At 42.9% G+C, this 25,005-nt stretch overlaps 1 protein-coding gene across 3 annotated transcripts in view; it reads left to right on the plus strand.

The window, feature by feature from the left end:
* MAPRE1 (microtubule associated protein RP/EB family member 1) overlaps positions 1-25,005 on the plus strand; it is a 30,451-nt gene that overhangs the window by 3,667 nt on the left and 1,779 nt on the right. For all 3 annotated transcript variants that reach the window (XM_028118729.2, XM_028118731.2, XM_028118730.2), the window contains exons 2-6: positions 1,964-2,087; positions 13,150-13,295; positions 15,692-15,899; positions 18,780-18,901; positions 23,254-23,406. In XM_028118729.2, coding sequence (XP_027974530.1) covers positions 1,967-2,087; positions 13,150-13,295; positions 15,692-15,899; positions 18,780-18,901; positions 23,254-23,406 — 750 coding nt within the window. In that variant the 5' untranslated portion in view covers positions 1,964-1,966. The remainder of the gene's footprint in view (positions 1-1,963; positions 2,088-13,149; positions 13,296-15,691; positions 15,900-18,779; positions 18,902-23,253; positions 23,407-25,005) is intronic.

Consider the following 25,005-nt stretch of genomic DNA (forward strand, 5'->3'; position numbering starts at 1 on the left):
ATGTTTGCCCTACCGTACAGATGGGTCACTCAGATAAAATTTATCTCTGTTAATACCCCTTATTCTGGGAAATAACCCCCCAGTTTAGATTCTTCTATGTGGTTACGGGAGGGACAAAAGTTTTTCGGCTCAACAGGGTCTCAAGTGCCTTAGCTCAAAATAATCCACTTGCCAAAGTGGCACATTCTGGGAGGGGGGTGTCCTGAACCCCTTCACAAACTTAAAGGAGGGTGTGATTCTACCCTGTTTAAATCCCCACAATGGATTCCTTAGCAATTACAGAATAAAATTGAAACTCCTTACCATGGCCTGCCGAGTCCTAACATGATCTGGCTTCTTCGCTTTTTTTCGCACTTCTGTTCCTGCTCTCCCTCTTGGTTATTGGGTTACAACCACCTTTCACATCTCCATGTGACTGTTTCCTTCTGATTGTTAAGCTCAAATGTCACCTCAGAGAGACTTTCCCTTACCACATTCCCCACCACCCCCATTTCCTAAATGGTTGATATGAAATGACATTTGTTTGTGTATTTGGTCTGTGTTAGACTTCCACTACTAGAACATGAACTACCTGTGGACAGACAACTTGTCTTTCTTGCTTACCTGTTTCCTTGGCCTTAGAACAGTGCTTGGTAAACATTTGTTCATGTTTAATACCATTTTAAGTTACTGTGTTTCTTTGTGTTTGTTGTTGAATTTGAAAGCCTAGCAGAACTGTGAGGGGCAGCATTTTCTAGTAGCAGGGAAAGAATGTGGCTGACGGGGCTGGGCAGGTTTGGCTACCAGTTCCCAGGGCTTCTAGATTGAGCCTCTCTTTCCTCATCTGTAAAATGAGGAGAATGAGGTGACCCTTTTGGGGAGTTGTCAGGGTAAATGACAAGTATCTGTGAAGCTCTTCAGATGTCTTCCTGTCCTCAGGTGGTTCAGGAGAGTATTAGTACGAAGGACCCTTCACTGTAAGGTCATTTCCCACCACATTTGTAGTATGTAGGTTTTTGGAGAAGTTTATTTACTATTTTGTTTATTAAAAAATGGGCATAGTCTTTATCTTTTTATTTGTTTTTTTAAAAGATTTTATTTCTTTATTTGGCAGAGAGAGACACAGTGAGAGAGGGAACACAAGCAGGGGGAGTGGGAGAGGGAGCAGCAGGCTTCCCACGGAGCAGGGAGCCCGATGTGGGCTCGATTCCAGGACCCTGGGATCATGACCTGAGCCAAAGGCAGACGCTTATCAACTGAGCCACCCAGGCGCTCCTGGGTATAGTCTTTAAAGAAAAGTTGGAAAATTATGAAAACTATAAAGAGGAAAACTATAGTTTATAGAAAACTATAAAGAGTTCCCACCATCTGAAGGAAACTGCTGTGAACATTTTAATATTAATGGATAAGTTTTCTGAACAGAGAACGTTGTTTGTAAATCAGCCTCTTTCATAGAGAATTTATTTTTATTTTTTTTAAGATTTTATTTAGGAGAGAGTGTGAGAGAGAGCGAGAGTGAGAGAGAGCATGAGCGGGGGGAGGGGCAGAGGGAGAAGCCAGCTCTCTGCTGAGCAAGGAGCCCTATATGGGGCTCCATCTATCCCAGGACCCTGGGCTCATGACCTGAGCTGAAGGCAGATGCCTGACTGACTGAGCCACCCAGGCGCCCCCTTCATAGAGCATTTAATCATCTCTTTACTTAGTGTCTCTGGTTCCTTAAAATTTAATACTAATCACATTAGAATGGGGCCTGACTTTTAGGCTGGCAGGTGTTGGGCAATTCATTTAGGGTTATGCTTATGTGTAGCAATCCAACTTCATTGCTGGAATCCTAGTGTCTGATTTGGCCTCTTGGGGAAGAAGGCGAGGCTTAAAAATTGAGTCTACTACAGGTCTGCTCTGGGTGACTGACTCTTCAGGAAATGCTTAATCTCTCTTGCATGCCTAATAATGTAAGCCCTTCTCTTTTCCTCACATGCTGTAGAAGATGGCAGTGAACGTATATTCAACATCAGTCACCAGTGATAACCTAAGTCGACATGACATGCTGGCCTGGATCAATGAGTCTCTGCAGCTGAATCTGACGAAGATTGAACAGTTGTGCTCAGGTAAGAGAAATCCACGAGACCATTTTTCCAGGGAAGCCTGCAGGTCCTTCAGGAATGGACAGGCCTGTATCTGACTGCAGAGGCCACAGGTTCAGGTTCTGTGTCAGGCTGCCCTGTTTCTTCCTTTCAGCCCACCCCAGTTCCACTTCTGGAAGGAACTGTGCTGCGAGAGAGTGTGTTTCTGTGCTACCATCTTTACATTCTGTCGCCTCCACTTAGCCCAGCTTCTCTGTCTGCACTCCTGTGCATCCAGATTTGAAATATTCTCTTTGAAGATGACAGTTGTAACTGTTCTAGCTTTATATTGGTTTTATCAGTGGCATGTCTTATTCCCAGGCAGCACAAGACCAAAGTCAGGCAAACGCCATTTCAGCCACAATTTTATTGAACTGTTGTTTAATAAGGATTTTATGGAGAGGTAATGATTTAAAACAAGGATAGAAACATGCTGGTTTTTTTTTTTTCCTCTGTGTATACTAATTGACATTTAAAGAACTAGAAAGAAGAAAATAAATGTTGGTAGTTCCTTTATTCAGAGAAAGCCGCTGTTGGGATATTTTCTTTCACTTTTCTGTGCACATATATATTTGTGTATATCCCAGCCTTTCTTTTTTTTTCTTTTTGCTTTAAAGATTTTATTTATTCATTTGAGAGAGAGAGCACGAGAGGGAAGAGGGTCAGAGGGAGAAGCAGACTCCCTGCCGAGCAGGGAGCCCGATGTGGGACTTGATCCCGGGACTCCAGGATCATGACCTGAGCTGAAGGCAGTCGCTTAACCAACTGAGCCACCCAGGCGCCCTATATCCCAGCTTTTTTCACGTAACTATATTGTGGATATTCTTTAGTGTCATTCACTATCATAAAAATAACTTCTTTTTAATGGCTGTTTGCTATTTCTGTGGATATGCTGGAGTTGTTTAATATCTTCCTGATTTGGGAACATTTAGGTGGTTTCTGATTTTTCCATAGTGATTTCTAGAAATGGAATTACTAGATCAAAGAGTATGAACTCTACACTCTTGGTAATTATTTTTCATGAAGATGTTATTTGTTTATACTTCCTCTAAAGACTTCCTGTCTCACCTTTGGGGGTTCTAGTGACTGCCCTTGACTGTCCTCACATGGTATGGATTGTGTTGGGATTACCAAAACTGGGTCTACCACAGATAAGGTGGGGTTAAGAATATGCCAGAAGGATGAGATGTATATCTTGCTGCTACTTCAATTCTTATCTTATTTGTGGGAGAGAATTAGAATTATTCCTGGGTGTAACAACAACGGTCATTTAATTGAACACTTAATGTGCCAGGGTCATGTAAATGCTTTTCCAATATCTCTTCATGCAGTTCTCACTATAGCTTCCATGAGGTAGAGATGTTTATTAACCCCAGCTTACAGATGAGGAAACGGCCTAGAGAAACTGAGTAACAAGTCCTGGGTTATACAGCCAAGAACAGAATTGAGACTTGAATCTTTGTTCAAATCAAGAGCGGATGTTCTTCAATCCCCTTGCCCTACTCACTCTTCAGACTTTTCCTTTACCATTGCCATTTGGATTTATTTATGATTTTATTTTTAATTAATCTCTACATCCAACGTGGGGCTTGAACTTGCAACCCTGAGATCAAGAGCGCATACTCCACTGACTGAGCCAGCCAGGTGCCCCCATTTAGATTGGTTTAAAATTACTGCCTTCAGGGTGCCTGGGTGGCTCAGTTGATTGCATGTCTGACTCGTGATTTCATCTCATGTCAGGATCTCAGGGTCATGGGAATGAGCCCTCCGTTGGGCTCTGTGCTCAGTGTGGAGTCTGCTTGAGAGTCTCTCTCTCTCTCTCCTTCTACCCCTCCCCCTGCTTGTGCATGCTCTCTCTCAATAAATAAATTTTAAAAAGTAAAATTTCTGTTTTCATTTACGTGATTTTTAAAAATAAAATGAATTCAGCTTCTGTACTTCCTTATTTCATAGTTGGATCCAAGTCTTGCTCTTAGTTTCATTTGCTCATCTTGTTACATCCTCTGAGGTTTAATCTCCATTTTGCAGATGGTCAGGGGGAGGCTCCATACGAAGTTGTATAGTGAAAAGATGGTGCTCATGAGTCATGCTAATTTCTCACTAGTTACTTTAGTTGTAGCAGGGACAGGTTAGTTGAAGGCACAGGTTGTTAGCCTTAGATCTGTGCTGCCTTCTCCCCAGTTTTTGTTTGTTCCCTCAGTCCCATCACCACATCCCCATTTGTTTGAGGCTCTTAAAGCACTTTTTTGCCCTGTGATTTGTGACTAATGTGGGGATGAGGTCATCCCAGTTTTCATTTGAGCCGGCTTTTTCACCAGCAATTTCTCCCTAAAATTTACCTCTTTCCTTAAATATACTCTGAAATATATTTCACTTAATTAGAAAATTAGATCTCTCTTTTTTTAAAGATTTATTTATTTTTAGAAGAGAAAGGGATAGAGCGTGCAGTTATGGGTGGGGGAGGGGCAAAGGGAGAGGGAGAGAGAATCTTGAGCAGACTCCATGCTGGGCTGTATCTTACAATACTGAAATCATGACCTGAGCCAAAATCAAGAGTTGGATGCTAACTGCCTGAGCCATCCGGGTGTCCCTAGATCTCTTTTTTTTTTTTTTAAATTTTATTTATTTATTTGAGAGAGAGCGAGCGAGCGAGCATGAGAGGACGGAGGGTCAGAGGGAGAAGCAGACTCCCTGCTGAGCAGGGAGCCCGATGCGGGACTCGATCCCGGGACTCCAGGATCATGACCTGAGCCGAAGGCAGTCGCTTAACCAACTGAGCCACCCAGGCGCCCCCTAGATCTCTTTTCATGTGTAGATGAATGGTACATGTATGATCTGGCTCCAGATCAGACAGGGAGCTGTTGTGGATAGTCAAGACTGGGCTTGAAGAGGCTTCAGTGTGCTCTGAGCCGTGATTTTGGACGAGTCCCTTAATGTTCTAGTTCCTCATTTGTAAACTGGAGTAGTAGGACCCAGGCCCACTGTAAAAATAGCTCTCAGATACTGATTCTGTGCCAGACCCTGGATGTGAGCGTAGCTCTCAAGGGAGTGTGCGTATGCTTCTCTTACAAACAAGGAGACTGCCCGTGGAGCCCAGCTTTATGCATTACAGAGCCGGGTTTTGAACCCAGATCTTTCTGACCACAGAACTGACGCTCTGTGCTGCATTCATGTTCTATCTTTTTTTTTTTTCATGAAATTATCTTTTTAAAAGAAGCATTTGGAAGAGAGTTAAACAAATGTAAATTATATATAATTAATTACAATGATACTGTCTCATTAAAAATCCCTGTGAAGAATTTCAGCTTTGTAAGCTGCCTGCCATTTTTCTTATCCTGGATAAAGTGCTTTTCCACAGCAGAAAGTGCTAAGTGCAGGACACTTAACTGTGATTTGTAGGCAAACTTTTATTCATTCATAGCTAGTTTTCCTCTGGGAGCTGTGTACGACTTCTCTCCAAGTATGTAGATGGTTGCATCATGTTTCACATTGATGTTTAGAAAACCAGGTCTCCGTTTTCAGTATGAGACCAGACAGAATGAGCTGCAGACACCATGTCCCTGGAGAAGGCCTGTTGCCGGGGAATTGGAGTCCTGGCGAAAGTGAGGTTCCTTAGACCCCTTGTATTTTCTGAGGCCTAAGCAGCATCCCAGTAGCCTTTAACACTGGTGCATGATCCCTCCTATTGTTACCTCTTATGAGCAGAGCATCAAGCTGACTAGAATCTTCTATGAAACCCAAGCCTTGAAGGGTAGGAATAGGTTTTTCTCGAGAGAGCAATGCTCTGAGGTCCTACACTATTAATGTGCTGGTTGCCTACGAAGTGGCTGAGTTTTGTCAGCATTGTAGCCCTGCCCCGCCCTGACAGTGAAACAAGCCTTTGCCTGGCTCTTGTGCGGTAAGGGGAGGGTAACTTTGAGTCACGGTTGATAGGTTGTTTCAGGGTTCCTTTCCATTCCATAGTCTCCCTGTTTTTGAGAGCCAGTCATGAAGTATTTTGGAAAGATAGTCATCAAGGAAAAAACCCTGATCACTGAGAATGATTTGGATGAGGGATTGCTTGTATCAGAAAGGGAATGCTGGTTGCTTTTTGTCAACCAGTCCCCTGTTCCCTCAGTTTCATTCCATGTTCAGGCCGTCCGAATGTTTCCAAGGGCCCAGCATGGTTCTTTGAACCTGTAGAGTGTCCCTCACTGAGTTTTGTCAGTGCCCCCTTCTCTTCTTGTCTTCTTCGCTCTAACCTCGCCTCCATAGTTCCTATGCTGCCCAGAATAGGAGAGGTGCAGGTGTGCAGACACTCCACGGCAAATGCTAGATTTCCTTATTCCTCAGCTTGTTGTAGGAGCCCTTGAGTTTATCTAAAATGGCCTGTCATGGGATGCCTGGGTGGCTCAGTCGTTAAGCATCTGCCTTCAGCTCAGGTCATGATCCCAGGGTGCTGGGATTGAGCCCCACATCAGGCTCCCTTCTCTGAGGGAGGCCTGCTTCTCCCTCTCCCATTCCCCCTGCTTGTGTTCCCTCTCTCGCTCTGTCTCTCTCTGTCAAATAAATAAAATCTTTAAAAAAAAAAGCCCTGTCAGTATTGCTCATGCTGCTCTGAGCGTGACCACGCCCCTAACCAGGCCTCCTCCACTTCATTTTCTCATCAGGTTAGCTCCCTTTTCCAGACACTCCATTTTGGGTCATGATTCCACCATTTTTCCAGTGTTACAGGCCTCCAAAGAGACTAAAACACCAAGTTCTGTATGTCTTCTGATGGGTGTTTTGGATCGAGCCCCTTCTCCGTTTGCTCACTGCTGCCACAGTGGCCTCCTCACCAGGTACGGGTTCCCCCACCGGGTTCCTCTGGCACCACAGTAGTCTGCAGCCTTTCTTAGAGACCATTTTTATTGAGTCACTCCTCTGCTCAAGGAAGGATCTCTTCCAGCTTTTTCGCCTGACTCTTCAAGTACCTTCTTGGTTTTTCTTTGTCTTAATTAAAACAAAACAAAAGACAAGAAACTTTTCTAATTATAAGTTATTAAGTCTTACAAAATATATTAAGAAGAAAACCATAATCTGCTGTCATGTCACAAGCTAGTGGTGGTGTTATCTTTTAGATGTATTTTTTTCTCCTAATTATGGCTTTATTTATTCAGCACTTATCATAGGCCTGGCACTTTCCAAAGTGCTTTACATATATAACCTGGAAGGTAAGGACTATCATCCCCATTTTATAGATGGAGAAACCGAGGCATAGTGAGGTTAAACAACTTGCCCAAAGTCATTTATTGTAGCTGTACTTTCAGTATTTAGCTATAATTATTAAAAATAATTGACATACACTGTATATACAGTTCTTGTTTTTTGAATATTTTGAAATAAGGTCTCAAAATAGTTTAAAATTCAAAAGGAACAAAAAGATAAACGGTAAAAAGTTTCCTCCTTAACCTTGTCAACTAGCCACCCAGTTTTCTGCTCCAGAGAGTGTGTATGTATAAGCAAAAACATCTGTCCATATTTTGTGTTCTGTTTTCTCCTTTTTTACACAGATGGTAGCATGTTTAATCACACTCTATATTCCAGAGGATGTTTCATATCAGTATATCAGATACCACTTTCCTTTCTTTTTTGGCTGTGTAGATTCTTATTTCCTTGGAGCAGTCACTTAACAACGGACATTTGGTTTCTTTCCAGTCTGTTTCTCTTACAGACATTACATTAAGTAACAAGCACATGTATATGCTGGGCAGTTTTGTTTCCTGCTTTTAAAATTAAAATAGGATTATTTTTCCCATGTTAAAATATCTTGAGGCTGATTTTTTAAAATAAGATTTTATTTATTTATTTGACACAGAGAGAGAGCACAAGCAGGGGGAGTGGCAGAGGGAGAGGGAGAAGCAGCAGGGAGCCTGTTGTGGGGCTCGATCCCAGGACCCTGGGATCATGACCTGAGCTGGAGGCAGACGCTTAACCAACTGAGCCACCCAGGCGCCCTGAGGCTGATTTTTTTTAAGATTTTATTTATTCATTTATTTGACAGAGAGAGACACAGCAAGAGAGGGAACACAAGCAGGGGGAGTGGAAGAGGGAGAAGCAGGCTTCCCGCTGAGCAGGGAGCCCGATGCGGGGCTCCATCCCAGGACCCTGGGATCATGACCTGAGCCGAAGGCAGACGCTGAACGACTGAGCCACACAGGCGCCCCCCCCCCCCCCGAGGCTGATTTTTAATGTCTGCATTAATGACTCCTCATAGCCCTCTATTTCTTCTTTTTTTTTTTTTTTAAAGATTTTATTTATTTGACAGAGAGAGAGCACGAGAGCAGGAACACAAGCGGGGAGTGGAAGAGGGAGAAGCAGGCCTCCCGCTGAGCAGGGAGCCTGATACAGGACTCCATTCCAGGACCCTGGGATCATGACCCCAGCCGAAGGCAGACACTCAATGACTGAGCCACCCAGGCGCCCAGCCCTCTATTTCTAAATTTTTCTTTAAGATGACTCAAGCCTCACCTATTCTCTAAAGTCTGAACATGCTTACATTTAGTAGTCAGTGTGTTTCCTTTGTGTTGTGGTAGAACTTTGGCAGCTTTTCACCTGGAGTCTTCTTATTGGGAAGCATCTCTTCTGTGTAGAATGTTGGCTGCAGTTTTCATCTAATTCTCCAGGGGTCTCTGGACCTGAAAGGGTTAAGAGCCAGTGCACTTGAGAGAGTGCAAGCTTTTGGATCAGGTGTTGCCTTGTTTTGTGTTCTCTCCTTGCAGTACAGAACTTGGTAGGGTGAGGCCGCAGCAGCTGGTGAGACTTGGTATTTGATGCAGTGACATACGGCTGGTCCTGTCCTAAGTCTGTCTGCATCCTCAGGCCACAGATTATGTGGGCCTGTTCTGCCACAGATCATTGATTGGGTCAGCAGCCATCTGAGAGGGACCCTGCTTGTGTTGCCAATCTTTGTTATTAAGGCAGACTGGAAGGCAGGCCCCTTTTTAACCTATTCTTTACCCAGTTGGGACATTTAAAGGCCAGGAGTTTTCAGCCCTTTTGTGAAAAGGAGCTGATTTTTTTCTTTTAAACATTTACCTTCGTTTTTGTGTTCTGATTATAAAAGTAATATTTACTGGGGCAACTGGCTGGCTCAGTCAGTGGAGCACGTGACTCTTAATCTTGGGGTGGTGAGTTCAAGCCCCATGTTGGGTGTAGAGTTTACTTAAAAATAAAAAGTTAAAAAAAGTAATATTTACTGTAGTACATAATTGAATACTTAAAAAACAGAATGCATTCAGTACCACCCCCCAGAGATGGCCACTATTCAGTCATTTTTGATCTACAAAACAGTAATTTCATATGGCATAACCTGATACATTGTGTTTTTTCTTTTTTTTTTTTTAAGATTTTTATTTGTCAGAGAGAGAGACAGAGGCAGGCAGAGGAAGCAGGCTCCTTGCTGAGCAAGGAGCCTGATGTGGGACTCGATCCCAGGACCCTGGGATCATGACTTGAGCTGAAGGCAGACGCTTAACTGACTGAACCACCCAGGCGTCCCCATTGTGTTTTTTTTCTATGCGTGTATATATTAGAATGGCTATTTTTATATATATGAAGACATTTTATGGGTATGTTTTTGTATCTTGCTTTTTTTTTTAACATTAGATCTTGAGTTTCCCCCGCAAATTAAAAAACATGTATTTTGAATGCTTGCATAATATCTCTCAGGCAGCTGGTGTGCTAATTGATTGCTCCTACTGTTGGACATAAAGGTTGCTTCCGTTTTTTACTCCTGTGAATAAAGTTAGCATAGCCAGTTTCATAAGTGAATATTTGCCCTGTTCTTTTTTAATTATTTCCTTAGGATGAATCCCCATGTGTTTATTAGCCATTTATATTTCTTTTGTGAATTGTCCGATTGCTCTGTTCATTTTTAATGAGGTTTTAATGTTTTTCTTTATGTATCATCTCTCCATTTCAGCCAGTTACAGCATGGCATAGCCTCCCTCCCTGCCCCGCCATCCAGGAAATGCTTCTTTATTCAACTACAGGGTGTTGTAAGAGGAAGTCTGGTGGCACTGTGGAAAAGAGCAGTGGACAGGGAGTCAGGATACTTGGATTCTGGTCCCAAGCTTGGTCTCTGGCCTCTGTGGTCTTGGGCCACAGTTTTTTGTCCTCTGTTTTTAAATTTATAATGACTCTAAGGATTCTTCTAGCTCTAAAATAACTGTTTTTTCTTTTTTGAAGATTTTATTTGAGAGAGGGAGAAAGAGCACGAGCAGGGGGAAGGGGTAGAGGGAGAGGGAGAAGCAGACTCCCCTCCGAGTAGGGAGCCCGATGCTGAAACTCGATCCCTCAACCCTGGGATCATGACCTGACTGAAGGCAGACGCTCAACCAACTGAGCCACCCAGATGCCCCAAGCAAGTTTTTTGTGGGAAGCAGATGATTGCTGCTTTTAAGTGGTTTTGGTTGACTTTAGTGGGAAGTCAGTGTCTGGCTTGAGAATAATAGTGTGTATCTAGTAAATGCACATTATTTTGCTGTTTCAGAAAAATACCTTTCATGTATAACACAATGCTGTGAGTGTAGATGCCTAATAGATTATCTTGTGTGTGTGTGTGTATGCGCGTGTGCGTGTGCGTTTTGAGTTGATTTGTATGCATCTGGAGCCAAACAAGATCTGTACATTGCAGTTGGTAAATTATGACTTTACAATCTCTTTTAAAATATAATAGGGGCACCTGGGTGGCTCAGTTGGTTAAACCTTCAGCCAACTTTTGATCTCAGCTCAGGTCTTGATCTTAGAGTCATGAGTTCAAGCCCTGCATTAGGCTCCATGCTGGGTGTGGAGGCTACTTAAAAAAAAAAAAAAAAAAGGTAACAAATTACCCTTCTTTATGCTATTAGTTTGTTAAAGAAACTGGGTCATTGTCCTCTAGAGTTTAGGAGCTATTTGTTTCCCTATTTTAAAAATATAAATATTGCTAATTCAGTGCCTGGTACACAGAATTCCTTCAGTATATTTTTGTTGGATGAGGAAGTAAATTGGGCACCTCGAAAATCAGGCTTTCACTTTTTGATGGTTTTTTCTACTCAGAATGCCACTTTGGTCACTGAAGTGCTTCTGCTCTTTGCACCTTCTTTCCAAAAATAATGATAATGGCACTATTTATTCTAGAACTGGCAGGGAGCCAGATTGGTCTGAGTTAAAGTAAGTTGACTATGCATATGATGGCAGTCTCATTCTGCAGAACACCTTTTGCTTAAGTCATTGGATTTCTTGCCTCCTTCCCTGGCTGTTTCTTTGGCACATCAGCCCTGCAAGGGCACTAAGTGCACAGTGAAGTCTGCCCTGTCTTAGGAGAGTGCAGTTCGGTAGGCATTAGAGAAATTACATTCATGGAAATTTTAAGCACCAAGAAAATACTTCTGGGGGTGGTGATGGGAAAAAATGGGCAGGTGGGGGAAGGAATGGAATTGGAAAGCAAATAGGATGAAATATATGTAATAATTTTCTATAGCTGCTTTTAAAATAAAAAAAGGAACACAAAAATTTCTTCTATTTAACTTTGTTTATAAACAAAAGTTAAGTTTATTTAGAGATGTAAAACCTCAGGGAGACCAACATCTTAGAAAAACATTTGTTTAACCTAGGTCAGGGAATGGATCTTGGAAATACTTGGGAAATCCCTACTCCTATCAACGGGGAGGAGGATATGTCCTTGCAAAAACTCAGATGGAATCACCTGTTTCCCTTTTTTCTCTTCTAGGGGTTCATTTTTCTTTGTAGTGGTCATTTTATTGTCATGCTTGTTTCTTATAAAGTTTTAACATAGGAACATTTCTTCTCTCCTCATCACAGATTTCCAGATTGCAAGTATGTTAGAATTTAGGTGAAAACAGTCTGTTAGAGATTTTGAGAAATTGACTTTGACGTCAAGTGGTAATGACGTTTTGGGGTTTTGTGGTCCACTTGATTTTTTTTTTTAGTTGTTGTTGTTGTTGTAAGTAAACTCTGCCCCCAACATGGGGCTCAAACTTACAACACCAAGATCAAGAGTCACATGCTCTACCGATTGAGTCAGCTAGGCACCCCAGTATAGGTCCACTTTACATCTTTTTTTTTTTTATTTTTTAAAGATTTTATTTATTTATTTGAGAGAGAGAGAGCACAAGAGGGAAGAGGGTCAGAGGGAGAAGCGGACTCTGTACTGAGCAGGGAGCCCGATGCGGGACTCGATCCTGGGACTCCAGGATCATGACCTGAGCCGAAGGCAGTCGCTTAACCGACTGAGCCACCCAGGTGCCCAACTTTACATCTTTTTAAATTGTATGTGGGTTGGGGGCGCCTGGGTGGCTCAGTCGTTAAGCGTCCGCCTTCGGCTTGGGTCATGATCCCAGGGTCCTGGGATCGAGCCCCGCATCGGGCTCCCTGCTCGGCAGGAAGCCTGCTTCTCCCTCTCCCACTCCCCCTGCTTGTGTTCCTGCTCTCGCTGTGTCTCTCTCTGTCAAATAAATAATACAATCTTTAAAATAAATAAATTGTATGTGAGTTAGGTAGGTTTGGGTAAAAGTTTATCCTGCTTTATTTATTTTAAAAATCTATTTATTCTAAGAAGCATGTGAGGTGGGGGGAATCAGGCAGAGGGAGAGAAAAATATCTCAAGCCGACTCCCCTCTGAGTGGGGGGCCTGACCCAGGGTGGGGGGAGGGCGCTTGATCTCACAACCCTGAGATCATGACCTGAGCTGAAATCAGGAGTCGGATGCTCAACCTGCTGAGCCACCCAGGCGCCCCAGTTCATCCTGCTTTTTTTTTTTTTTAAAGATTTTATTTATTTATTTGACACAGAGCGACACAGTGAGAGAAGGAACACAAGCAGGGAGAGTGGGAGAGGGAGAAGCAGGCTTCCCGCCCAGCAAGGAGCCCAATGTGGGGCTCGATCCCAGGACTCCAGGACCATGACCTGAGCCGAAGGCAGACGCTCAACCTACTGAGCCACCCAGGCGCCCCAGTTCATCCTGCCTCTTTAATAATAGTATTTAATGATCTAAGTATGTATTAATCTTCTCTTGTTCCTTCAGGGGCTGCCTACTGTCAGTTTATGGACATGTTGTTCCCTGGCTCCATTGCCTTGAAGAAAGTGAAATTCCAGGCTAAGCTAGAACATGAATACATCCAGAACTTCAAAATACTACAAGCAGGTTTTAAGAGAATGGGTGTTGACAAAGTAAGTAAATTTTATTCTTTCAGGGTTGTTTATTAATTAGTAACTGTTACTAAGGTTGGACATTTTCTACCCCCCCATTTAGTATAAATTAAATTAATATAATTTAATTATATTAAAAGTGATATTTATTATAATAAATTATAATTTATATAATTACTTTTTCTCCAGGTAAAACAGGGTTTACTGGGAGCAGCATTTCTCTGTACCCTCCTACCCCTGGTTCCCTTGCTGTCTTCTTTCTTTATTTTGAAGTTACTAGTATCTGGAGGAATCAGCCTGTAAATCTGTACTCAGAATTTTTTTTTTTTTTTTAGTAATACTGTTTAATCTTTATTAGTCTGAGATCTAATCCTTTTTATCTCTGGATTTACTTTTGTAAAGCATACCATATGGTAGAATAAGTAGTTCTAATAGAGAAGATTCTAGAAATACTTGCTTTTTATAGTAGGATACAAGGAACATCCCTTATGTGTGCTGTCAAGTTCCCTTTTGCCCCTAAGGATATTTGAAAGTACCAGAAACATAGCCCACCAGGCTTCATTAGGACAAATACTATCTCTGTTTATTAGTAGATAATGAATTAACGCAAAATTTAGCAGTTCTACTCCCATTAGAATGGTTTATTCATTTTTTTTTATAAGATTTTATTTATTTATTGAGGGAGAGTGCAAAGGGGGAGAGAGGAGCAGAGGGAGAGAGAGAATCTCAGACTCCATACTGATCGTAGAGCCTGATGTGGGACTCACTCTCATGACGCAGGTGCCCCAGAGAATGGTTTATTCTTTTAAGCCTTTTTTGGGGGAAATGTTTTTTAGTAAAGCTTGTAATCACCCCCTAATCATCCTGGTGATGTGTCTGGTCTGTATTTACTTTGAAATCAGTTTTTCTTTTAATTTAGTTTTGTCTCTGTATATGAAATATGCATTTGTACCGAACAAATATCATTTAGGTACCAGGCTTAGTTTAAACTAGATAGATGTAGTTTACTTACGTACAGTCATTTTTCTTTTTATAGAATTGTATTTTATTTTTTTGAACAAGGAAAATTTCTAAAGTATAGAAAAGTAGAGCGAATAGTGTGATGATCCCCTCATGTACCTCAGCGATTATCAAATGATGGCCAGCTTGTTTCAGATATCCCTTTACCCCACCTGCTATACTCAGGGATTATTGAGAAGTGAGTACCAGATAACATTTTGTTTATAAATGTCTCAGTATCATACAAAGTAATTTTTTTTAAAGATTTTATTTATTTATTAGAGAGAGATTACAAGTAGGCAGGCAGAGGGAGAGGGAGAACCAGAATCCTCACTGAGCAGGGAGCCCAATGTGGGGCTCGATCCCAGGATCCTGGGATCATGACCTGAGCCAAAGGCAGACGCTTCACTGACTGAGCCACCTAGGCGCCCCACAAAGTAATTTCTTAAAATTACACTTATTTGCTCAGAGGAGTGGATATATCTCAAAATATTACGTATATTAGTTTTTATAAAAATAACATTGCAACTGGAATCCTTGACGAGTTAAAAGATAGTTAAACTCTTCCTGCCAGTCCAACAATTTGAAGTAATACCTGATAACAAGTATCCTTGTACAATAAGAAAGTTTACAGGGTTATATTTTAATTAGGACTGGAATTACTTGAAAAACATACCAGGGGCACCTGGGTGGCTCAGTCAATTAAGCGTCTGCCTTTGGCTCAGGTGGGATCGAGCCCCTCATTGGGTTTCCTGCTCAGTGGGGAGCTTGCTTCTTCCTCTTCCTCTGCTGCTCCCCCTGCTTGTGCTCCTGCGTGCCCCCCCCCTCAAATAAATAAAATCTTTAAAAAAAAAAACACACCATGCCATTTTGTAGAAATCTGTTGTGGGACAAATTATGTACCTTGACCTATTTTTAAGACAATTTTTCCTTTTTTTTTTCTGGATAAATTTTTTTTCCAGCTTTATTGAGATAATGATTGATAAGACCGAATTTTCTTTAACACAGTTCATTGTAGATACCTGTGGTTGGTTTGTGCTCTGGGCTTCCTGCTTTGTGACGGGCATTGTGGCCATGCAAGCTGCCTGGGGAGATTACTCTTTTTCAGTGGAATGACATGTTTTACTATGTGCTCGGATGTGTGTATGTGACTAATATATATGATGTGTTCTTTTGCATTTCTGATTCCTTTTGATAGACTGGGAGGTGGGTTGGCAGGTCTAAGTACTTTGTGGAAGGCAAACGGATTGAAACTTGCTCTATAAACTTTCAGGGGCTTACTTAGCACTAAGTTCTTGCCTCTAAAATTTTTTTTTCTCCTTTTGGCAGAGCTTTATACTGATTTGATGCATGGACACGTTTGATGCTTGCCAAACACCTCTTGCTTTGGGCTAAATAGTCTTGATATTTTTCTGCAGATAATTCCTGTGGACAAATTAGTAAAAGGAAAGTTTCAGGACAATTTTGAATTTGTTCAGTGGTTCAAGAAGTTTTTTGATGCAAACTATGATGGAAAAGACTATGACCCCGTAGCTGCCAGACAAGGTCAAGAAACTGCAGTGGCTCCCTCCCTTGTTGCTCCAGCTCTGAACAAACCGAAGAAACCTCTCAGCTCTAGCAGTGCAGGTAAAACTACAAAACAAAAATGCCATTTCCAAATAATAGTATTCCAGGTATTCATTCAGTCATTCATTCATTCAACCTTTAACCAGAGGGTTTTGAGCAGCCATAGGCTTTGGGAGTAAGGAGCACAATCCCAGCCATGTGGCAGGATCATGGATTGTGGCATCAGGCAGACCTGTGTTTGTTCTTAGGTCTCTTTAGCCCTGTTTAAGCCACTTTATCTCCCCCTCCCCCCCAGTTTCTTCCTCTGTAAAATGGGAATTTCAGTACTTGCCCCAGAGGGTTGTTCTTGAGGCCTGAATGAGTTACTCTATGTAATTTTGCCAGTACTCTTTAGTTGTTTGGGATAGAAATTCCTCAGGTTAGCTCACAAAAGGGAGCTTTAGTTTGAACACAAGGACTTTTTTCACGGGGTCCTGGGATGGGAAGTTATAACCAGACCTCAACACCCAGGAACTGAAGGAGATTTCTAGGTCTTTAGGGACTGTGCTTGGCTCTCTGCATCATCGTTCTGTCTGCCGACCAGCTTCCTGTGCTTACTATGGCTTCCCTGCCCTCCCTAAAATTTGAGCTCCTAAGTGGCTTTGGCTTGCTATGATGCCAGCAGAATCTGGGAGGCAGTTTTTAGAGACCTCGTCTAAAAGGTTTTGGCCTGGTAGGTTTCCCAAAACCTGTTTGCAGTCATGTATTCGTAGAACATGTGTATACTTCAGGGCAGGGCAGATGTTCTGCAGATGCTAATGCCTCCTTTTCCAGAAGGTGGAAAGAGTATTAGTTAAGGTCCCATAGTACCTTTTTTTATTTTAAGATTTTATTTATTTATTTCACAGAGACAGTGAGAGAGGGAACACAAGCAGGGAGAGGGGAGAGGGGAGAAGCAGGGAGCCTGATGCGGGGCTCTATCCCAGGACCCTGGGATCATGACCAGAGCCGAAAGCAGACGCTTAATGAGTGAGCCACCCAGGCGCCCCAAGGCCCCATAGTACCTTTAGAGAGAGGCTGATCCATCTGCTAAGTAGAGAGGGACATTGTGTACTTTTTAATTTTAATAGCTTTATTGAGATACTGTGTATGTGATAGGATTCACTTGCCGTACAGTTCACTCATTTAGAATGTACAGTTGAATTCTTTTTAGTGTACTCACAGATATGTTCAACTATCACCACAACCAATTTTAGAATGTTTTTATTACTCCCTAAAAGAAACCTCATATGTGTCCCATAGCGGTCACTTCCCATTTATCCCCAGCCCTTCCTCTTCCCCTCAATCCCAGGCAACCACTAATCCACTTTGTCTGTGGATTTACCTATCCTGAATGTTTCACACAAATGGGGTCATAGAATATGTGGTCTTTGTGTCTGGCTTTCATTCATTTAGTGTAATGTTTTCAAGGTTCATCCACGTTGGAGCACCTGTCAGTTCATTTTTTTTAATGGCTGAGTGATACTCCATTCTATGGCTATACCACATTTTATTTTAATTTTTTATGGGGGGGGGCAGAGGGAGAGGGAGAGAAAGAATCTTCAGCAGACTCCATGCCCATTGTGGAGCCTGATGGAGGGCTCGCTCTCTCAACCCTGAGATCATGACCTGAGCTGAAATCAAGATGTGGATGCTTAACTGGCTGAGCCACCCAGGTGCCCCCACATTTTATTTATTCATCAGTTGATGATCATTTGGGTTGTTTCCCCTCTTGAGCTGTTAGGAATAATGTTGCTTTGAATATTCCTATACAACTTTCTGTGTGGGCCTATGTTTTCATTTCTCTTGGGTATAAATCCAAAGGTATATATTTGTGGTGCACAATTCTTGGGTCGTATGGTTCCTCTGTTGAACCTTTTACAGAACCACCTGACTCTTCTCCGAAGTGGCTGCACCGTTTTAATATTCTTATTAGCAGAGTGTATGAGGGTTCTGATTTCTCCAAATACTGAATGCTTAGCTTCCTAGAATGGGGATCTGTGTACATGCGGGTAACAGGCAAGTGGAGACTTGTAGTAAGCATTTGATCTTGGGGATAAACATATACTAGAGATCGTCCAGAGGAAGTGCCTGTACCTGCGGGTGAAAGGCCTTATGATTATTGAACATTTTGGGGTGTCAGGAAGATCAGATATTTCTAAGCCTGGCGTCGTGTACAGCTTTACAAAATAATTGCTAAATAAATGATTAAAATCACGAATGATAAATTTATCTCAAGGTAGCCCATTCTTGTTTATTCTTGATTGTTTTAACTTTACTACTCTTTCCTTAACTTTGTCAGCTTTTGGCTCTACTCATAGAGAAGTTTGTAAGTCCTAGTCAGGGCACTGCTTTCCTCTCCTAATCCTCCTAACCACTTTCTAAAAGGTGAGCAAGATGCGGGTTTTGAGGTAATGAGTGATAAGAGCAGTCTTTACCATCTTCCTCTTCCTAAGCCAAGGAGTTTGAGGTTCTAAGATGGGGGGCATCTTACCTTCCAGATGGGAAATGTTGGGCACCCGGCAGCAGCTGGGACTGTGAGCCCACTCCTGGCATGAAGTTTGCCTTTGCTCCATGAAGTTGCCCTCTTTGCAGATTTGGTTGGAGTTAGGTTAAGGTAGATTGCGCCAGAATGACTGTGTCTCTTTCAGATGGTAGTCCTCTTTACCCCAGCGGAAAAAAGACCTCACAGAGGGACTCCTTCCCAACACAAAAGATGGTGGCTAAAATTGGTACTTAACTCCGCTGCCATAAAAACCACTTTGGGCAAACATGGGAGTGCTGTCTTGCATGCTGGGCTCTCTACGTTGGGTCCCTTCACTGCATTGCTGTGGAGGGCAGTTGGTCACAGCCTCCTCTTGTCTGGTGGGTTTTTTTGTCTTGAAGTTTCTCCTCTTAAAAAAAGCTCTGTTCCTCTCTTAGCTCCACAGAGGCCCATTGCAACACACAGAACTACTGCAACCCCTAAGGCTGGCCCGGGTGTGGTGCGAAAGAATCCCGGTGTGGGCAACGGGGATGATGAAGCAGCTGAATTGATGCAGCAGGTAGGCACCTCCTCTGTCCGAGACAGGAGTCACTTCAGGAGAAAGGATGCTTGGCAACACTGACCAGGGGAGGCCTGTCTGTGTTCTTGGAGGAAGGCCTGCCTTGTTCACCTGCTGAAGCAGTCCTCGTGATTTGTGAGCACTTGGGGTGCTGTGTGGGGAGTGGGAGTGTGGAGGTGCAGGTGGAAGAGTGGGATCGGGCGTTTCTAAAATGTGTTAGTGTGACAGAAACCGATGTCCTGGGAGACCCGCCCGTACAGTAGAACCCTGTCAGAGACCTCTGGAACACCTCTCAGGGTTCTGTGGGATTCAGAGAGTGTCTCTTGAATTTTGGCTCTGACTAAAGATAAAAGAGAGTTCCTTTCTTTTCTTTCTTTTTTTTTAAAGATTTTATTTGAGAGAGCGTGCATGCACATGATGGGGGGGGAGGGTCAGAGGGAGAAGCAGACTCCCCACCGAGCAGGGAGCCCGACGTCGGGGAGCCCGATGCGGGACTCGATCCCGGGACTCCAGGATCACAACCGGAGCCGAAGGCAGTCGCTCAACCAACTGAGCCACCCAGGTGCCTAAGGAGAGTTCCTTTCTAAATAGTAAATAAGAAGATTCCACGGTGTCTGTGCTGAAATCCTGGGTCACTAGAGATCCAAATTAGAGTGGAACTGGTATGGAAAACATGTTATTGCTCTTCTGTTCTTACTAGTTCTGTGATTTGAAATGTTTGCTTCAGGATTAAATATCCTGAAGGTACTTAGCAGAGGTCTCTGTGGATCTGAACAACATTTAGACTTAGACATTTTTTCACCAACTTTATAGTTTTGTTTGTTTGCTTTTCGCTGATTCTCTTGATTAAGCCCAGTTTTAAAGGATGCTCTATGATTCCTGTGTTTTTGGGATTGAATCTTTTCACTTTCCTGAAAGCCAATGCCAGGGGTGGGTGGCCATCCCGGATTTCATCTTGTACTCTGTAGGAGAAGATGCAGCAGGCTCTGTGGGGCTCCTGCTCTGGGCAGTAGTGTCCTGCGTGATGGGGCACAGGCTTTGGGTTGTGTGGATTTGGGGATTTTCCTGGCTCTGCCGCTTTTGACATGAGGCAAGTCAGTTAACCTCTCTGAACTCACTGTGTTGAGTGAATTGGGGCTAATACTTTGCTCGTGGTAGTTGAGCGGATTACATGAGCTGATGTCATGTCAGGTCCCTGGACAGTGGTATCTGGAATAAAAGGGGAAAATGGCAGTGGGTAAAAGACAGTTGTGATTATTATAGGTCTTGTCCATGGTCTTGATAGAGCAAAATAGATTCTGAAGTATCTTTTTAAAAGTTCACGGGAGTCCTTTTGTCTTCACAGATGTTAATAATAAAAATAAAAATAACGGACGTTTTTAGAGTGGTTTGCCATTGTTCTAGTGAGTACTTCACTTTTGCGTTAGCCCTGTGAGGTCTCACAGTTAGGGACAGTGTGTCTGGGGGAGGTTCAATGACCTGCCTGGAGGGTTGAGCCAGCGGCCCCAGCCCCGCGTCTGGAGTACTTGGGCTTGTGCAGGGTTTCCTTTTTTTTTTTTTAATATGAAGGCTTTTTTAAGGTTCTCTCCAGGTTGCCAGAGTCCTTACCTATAACACTCTGGTACTGACTCCCCTTGGCTCATATACCTGATCTCTCTGGCCCCTTGGAAGTATTTGAATTTGTAGCCCTTGACAAAGATGTGGAGGTCTGAGAGAAATGACTGATGTGGGGAATAGAGCCAGGCAGGCTTCTTAGGGCAAGAGGGCAGCAGTATATTCTACACGGGTTACCTTGTGGTGTCCGTTTCTTTCAGAGATCTGCAGCGATTCTGCAGTCTGAAGGCATCCTGGAGAAGTTTACTTTGAGTTGATTTGAGTCCAGAGCAGTACTGTTCAAAAGAAATAGAATGCAAACCAGAAATGTGAGGCACATACATAATTTAAAATTTTCTAGTAGCCACGTTAAAAAAAAAGTGAAAAGAAACACATGAAATTTCTTCTAATAACCCGTTACCCAGTGCATCCAAAGTGTTATCAATACAAATAATCATCAATGAGATACTTTATGCTTGAGGACTGTACTAGGTTTTTGAAATCCAGTGTGTGTTTAATATTTACTGCCTGTCTCAATTGCGTTGGCCACATTTTTAAGTACCCACATAGCCGTTTGTGGCTCCTAGCTACTCTGCTGGCCAGTGCAGGTCCAAAGCATTCTCTTGGGGTTTCCTAGGTTATAGCTATTACTTTACTACAAGAGAAGGTTTAAGAGTGGCATTGATTACTAGCCACAGAGTTTTAATAACCTCATAGGTAAGCATTTAGAGGAGTGGGGAGTGAAAGCTGATGACTTACTAGTGTATACTAATTGTTTCTTGTAGATGCATACTTATTGAATGATATCACGGAGGAAGGCTGCTTTGGCCCCTCAGGTAGGGCCCAGAAGGCTGAGTTCTGGTGTCCTTGATGATGTGTAGGACACGGAAGTTGGAGTGGGTTTGTGAACCATGAGTGATGGACTCCAAGGTGTAGCATAACTTTTGAAGCTATTTTGACTTCCCTTTGCTCCTAAGTCACTAATGGGATTAGAAGGCCTCTTCCCTGACTCTTGGATCTTAGAACTCAAGATTTAAGGCAGCTCGCCCGCCCCCCCCAAAAAAGATTTACTTATTTTAATGAGAGACTGAGTGTGAGCTGGGGGAGGGGCAGAGGGAGAGAGAGGATCTGAAGCGGACTCCACGCAGAGCCCAGTGCGGGGCTTGATCTCACTACCCTGAGACCATGACCTGAGCTGAAATCAAGAGTCAGACACATAACTTACTGAGCCACCCAGGTACCCCAGCTCTTGCCCTCCTGTTCTCTCTCATACTCCATTTTGGGGCTGATAGTTTATTTGTGTGTGTGTGTGTGTGTATATGTTTATGTATTTATAGTATATTTTATTGAAATTCTGAGTTATTTGTAAAAGATGATTTCTGTGGTTGATAAAGGAAGAGTTGAAAGTCTTTTTAGAACCTTGATTCTGGTTTGGTCAGTTCAGGCCTTTGATGATGAACATTGAAATTAACTAATTGACAGAATGGTCCTGGTGGTTCTGGACACCTGTTCTCATCTCTGGATGCTTCTTGACTGCAGCTTATGAAGGGGGCTGTTCTTCCGCCCTGGCACAGGACTTGATCCCTTTGGCTATGTCTCGCTTCTTTGTGAGGCCGTGGGGGAGCTAAAGAAGCTGTTTGCTTCAGTTTTTGCCACTAGTTCAGAAGGTTGGACTAGTCTGTGGTGCCTTTTTGGCTCTCAGAATTCCCTGCTTCCCAAATTGTTCTCAGTAGCTGCACCTTTGATTTCCTGGCTTGACCTTCCCTGTGGCCCCAGACTCTGTGTCCCATGAGGATTTTATGCTGCATGGTATGCCATGTAATTTGTATTTCAGTGAGAGTTAAATCAAATTCACATGTCATAGAGTTGAATATACTGGAATGAAGATGTGCTCTGTGCTTAAAATACACAAAGGGCCGTGACAGTTTTTATGACATTTATTACTCTTGGCTAGATAAGAGTCCTGGCCTAAGCACTGAGATTTATTTCTTCACTGGCCTGTTAGGGGAATTAGAGCCCCTCAGCAGGATGCCTCCTTTAGCATGAGTGGTGAGCTGACGAGATGCTTGGTGGAACGTGCTGGGTCTGCTCCCTGCCTCTGTGTCTTCTCTCCCTTTTGAAACTCTCTTGGGAGAGAGACCAGGCCAGGACCTTCTCCTCTTCTTTTGAGTCATGGATTGCTCCCCCATCCCCAACATAAGGCGGCCCCGTGAGAACCCTTGAGTTCTCCATGCCCAGGCCACTCTCACTTCTAGCTGTCTTTGGCTAACAGTAGTCATCTTTAGTCAATCTTCCTCTCTTGCCTTGGGATTTCTATCCTGCTTCTCCAGACCCAGACCCTCTCTTTCCATTGACCTCCACGGGCAGAAAGACCTGGATTTCACTGACCAGTGTCCTGGTAAGGACTCAGTTTATGCTTGTCAGCCACTTTGCTGGGCTGGGTTGTGGGTTCTGCTTCTGTATTTGTCTCAGGATCCCAGAGTTTTTTCTCCTTGATCTTTTCTCAATCCCTGAGAAGTTCCTCATGATTCCTGGTGTAGCCTGCCTCTTCCTGGGAGGCATTATAGTCAAGGTGGCCACGAACAAGCCTACATTATTTATCTGGAGCTGAAGAAAACTGATATTAAACAAAAGTGGGTTTTGGTCCATGTTAGAGAGTGTGATGGAAGACCATGTCTCCGTTTGGCTTAACAGTTTGTCTGATATGGTATTGGTACATAAACGCTGAGTTATCTCACCCTTTTCAATGTCTTATGCAGGTCAACGTATTGAAACTTACCGTTGAAGACTTGGAGAAAGAAAGAGATTTCTACTTTGGAAAGCTAAGGAACATTGAATTGATTTGCCAGGAGAATGAGGGGGAAAACAATCCAGTATTGCAGAGGATCGTGGACATTCTGTATGCTACAGATGTACGTGTGGACATGAGGATATTTTCTTGCCATTTTGCCATCTGAGACATTTTATCTGGTTGGTTTTAGCAAACTCAGTGCTGGTGCTTGTCGTGTTCCAGGATAGCATTCATCAAAAGACTTTCACTTTGCCCTCTCAAAGTCATCCAGAGGTCACCTTTGCTCAGCCTCAGCCTCAGCCTCTGCTTTGAGGTCTGTGAGCCTTTGAGGCAGGAATAGGACAAGGAGGTGGCTGGCTTGCCCTGCTTCTGTGGTTTATGTCCACTGATAGGTGATGAGTGCCACAAAATGCTCTTAACCCCACCATCTCTACTCTATCCCCTGCAACTTGGACCTCTCAGCTCCATTTTATCAGGGCCCCAGGCATGACCTGGGAGCCAGGTTCCCGGCCCCTTTTTGATGTCCCCTGCCTGGAGCTGTCAGGTTGTATCTTTGTTCCTCCTCCCCAGGAGTGTGCCTGGTTCCCATTTCCTCACAGTACTTTATGGTCAAGTTCCCCGGGATCCATTACACAGCTGAATCTGCTGATATTAATCATGACATGCTAGCTGATCAGAAGAGACTGATTTTCCTTATATTTAGGATTTGGTATCTTGCTATTTCCATTGTTTAATGGTTTTGCTTATTTATAAATCTGCACACCTAGTAAGGTCTGTAGGATCAAGCTACAGTGTTACATCTTAAGTGTTTTATAGTATGTATAGCAGTACACAAATATAAGGAAATGCTAATATTGTCATTAACGCTGTTCTCTAAATATACCAAGTGAATTTCGGGGGATGAAGATGGATGATTGAAAAGATGATACTTTGTTCAATAAACCCTTATTCTGGGCTTGCTCTTTGCCAGCTTCGATGAAAACAAAGATGGTAAAGATACAGGGATCCTTGGTCTAGTCTGAGTATTATTTTAGTGTAGTCCTGTCTTAAGTAAATTCAGCTATAGAGATAGTTGAAAAAAAATAAGATGGTGGTCGAAGGGAAAGTCTGATTTTTATGGTGGGTAGCCATTACTAGATGCCAGAATGCCCTAGAGTGAGCGTGAGGTGGGAGCTGCGAATCGGCTGTATTCCCATGCCACTAATATTGGATCAGTCTTGGTGGCTACTGTGGGTATTGTATTTTGGGTAACCCCACAACACCCACAATGGCATGCATGGTCCTTAAGTGTGATCAGAGGAAGGCATAAAGAAAAGCTGGCTGTATAGACAGTTTATTGAGAGGAGATGGCATGGTACTGAACTTTCATGATGACTTCAGGGATTTTTGAGAGTATATTTTCTTTTTTTTTTTTTTAACAACCTTATTGAGGTAGAATTGATGTAGTGAACTGTACCCATTTAAGTACAACTTGATGATGTGTGAAATCGTCACCATAATCAAGACATATTTAAGAAATCAACTTTTGAGGGTAAATTTATGCTTAGTTTTTGCCTTTTGTGAGATGTTCCACTATCTGATAAAGTGGTGGTCACGTGGCCTTGTGCTATTAAACGTCAAGTGTGTGGTAGAGACAGGAAGAGCCCTTGACTTTGAGAGGCTGTAAATATGAGGAAAGTGGCCCCACAGTAGAAACTGATCCTTCATTTGGTGCTGAGTA

Source organism: Eumetopias jubatus, unplaced genomic scaffold (assembly GCF_037043125.1).
Source record: "Eumetopias jubatus isolate StellerSeaLion01/CBP00866 unplaced genomic scaffold, mEumJub1_p1.0 scaffold_9, whole genome shotgun sequence".
NCBI classification, from domain to species: Eukaryota; Metazoa; Chordata; class Mammalia; order Carnivora; family Otariidae; genus Eumetopias; species Eumetopias jubatus.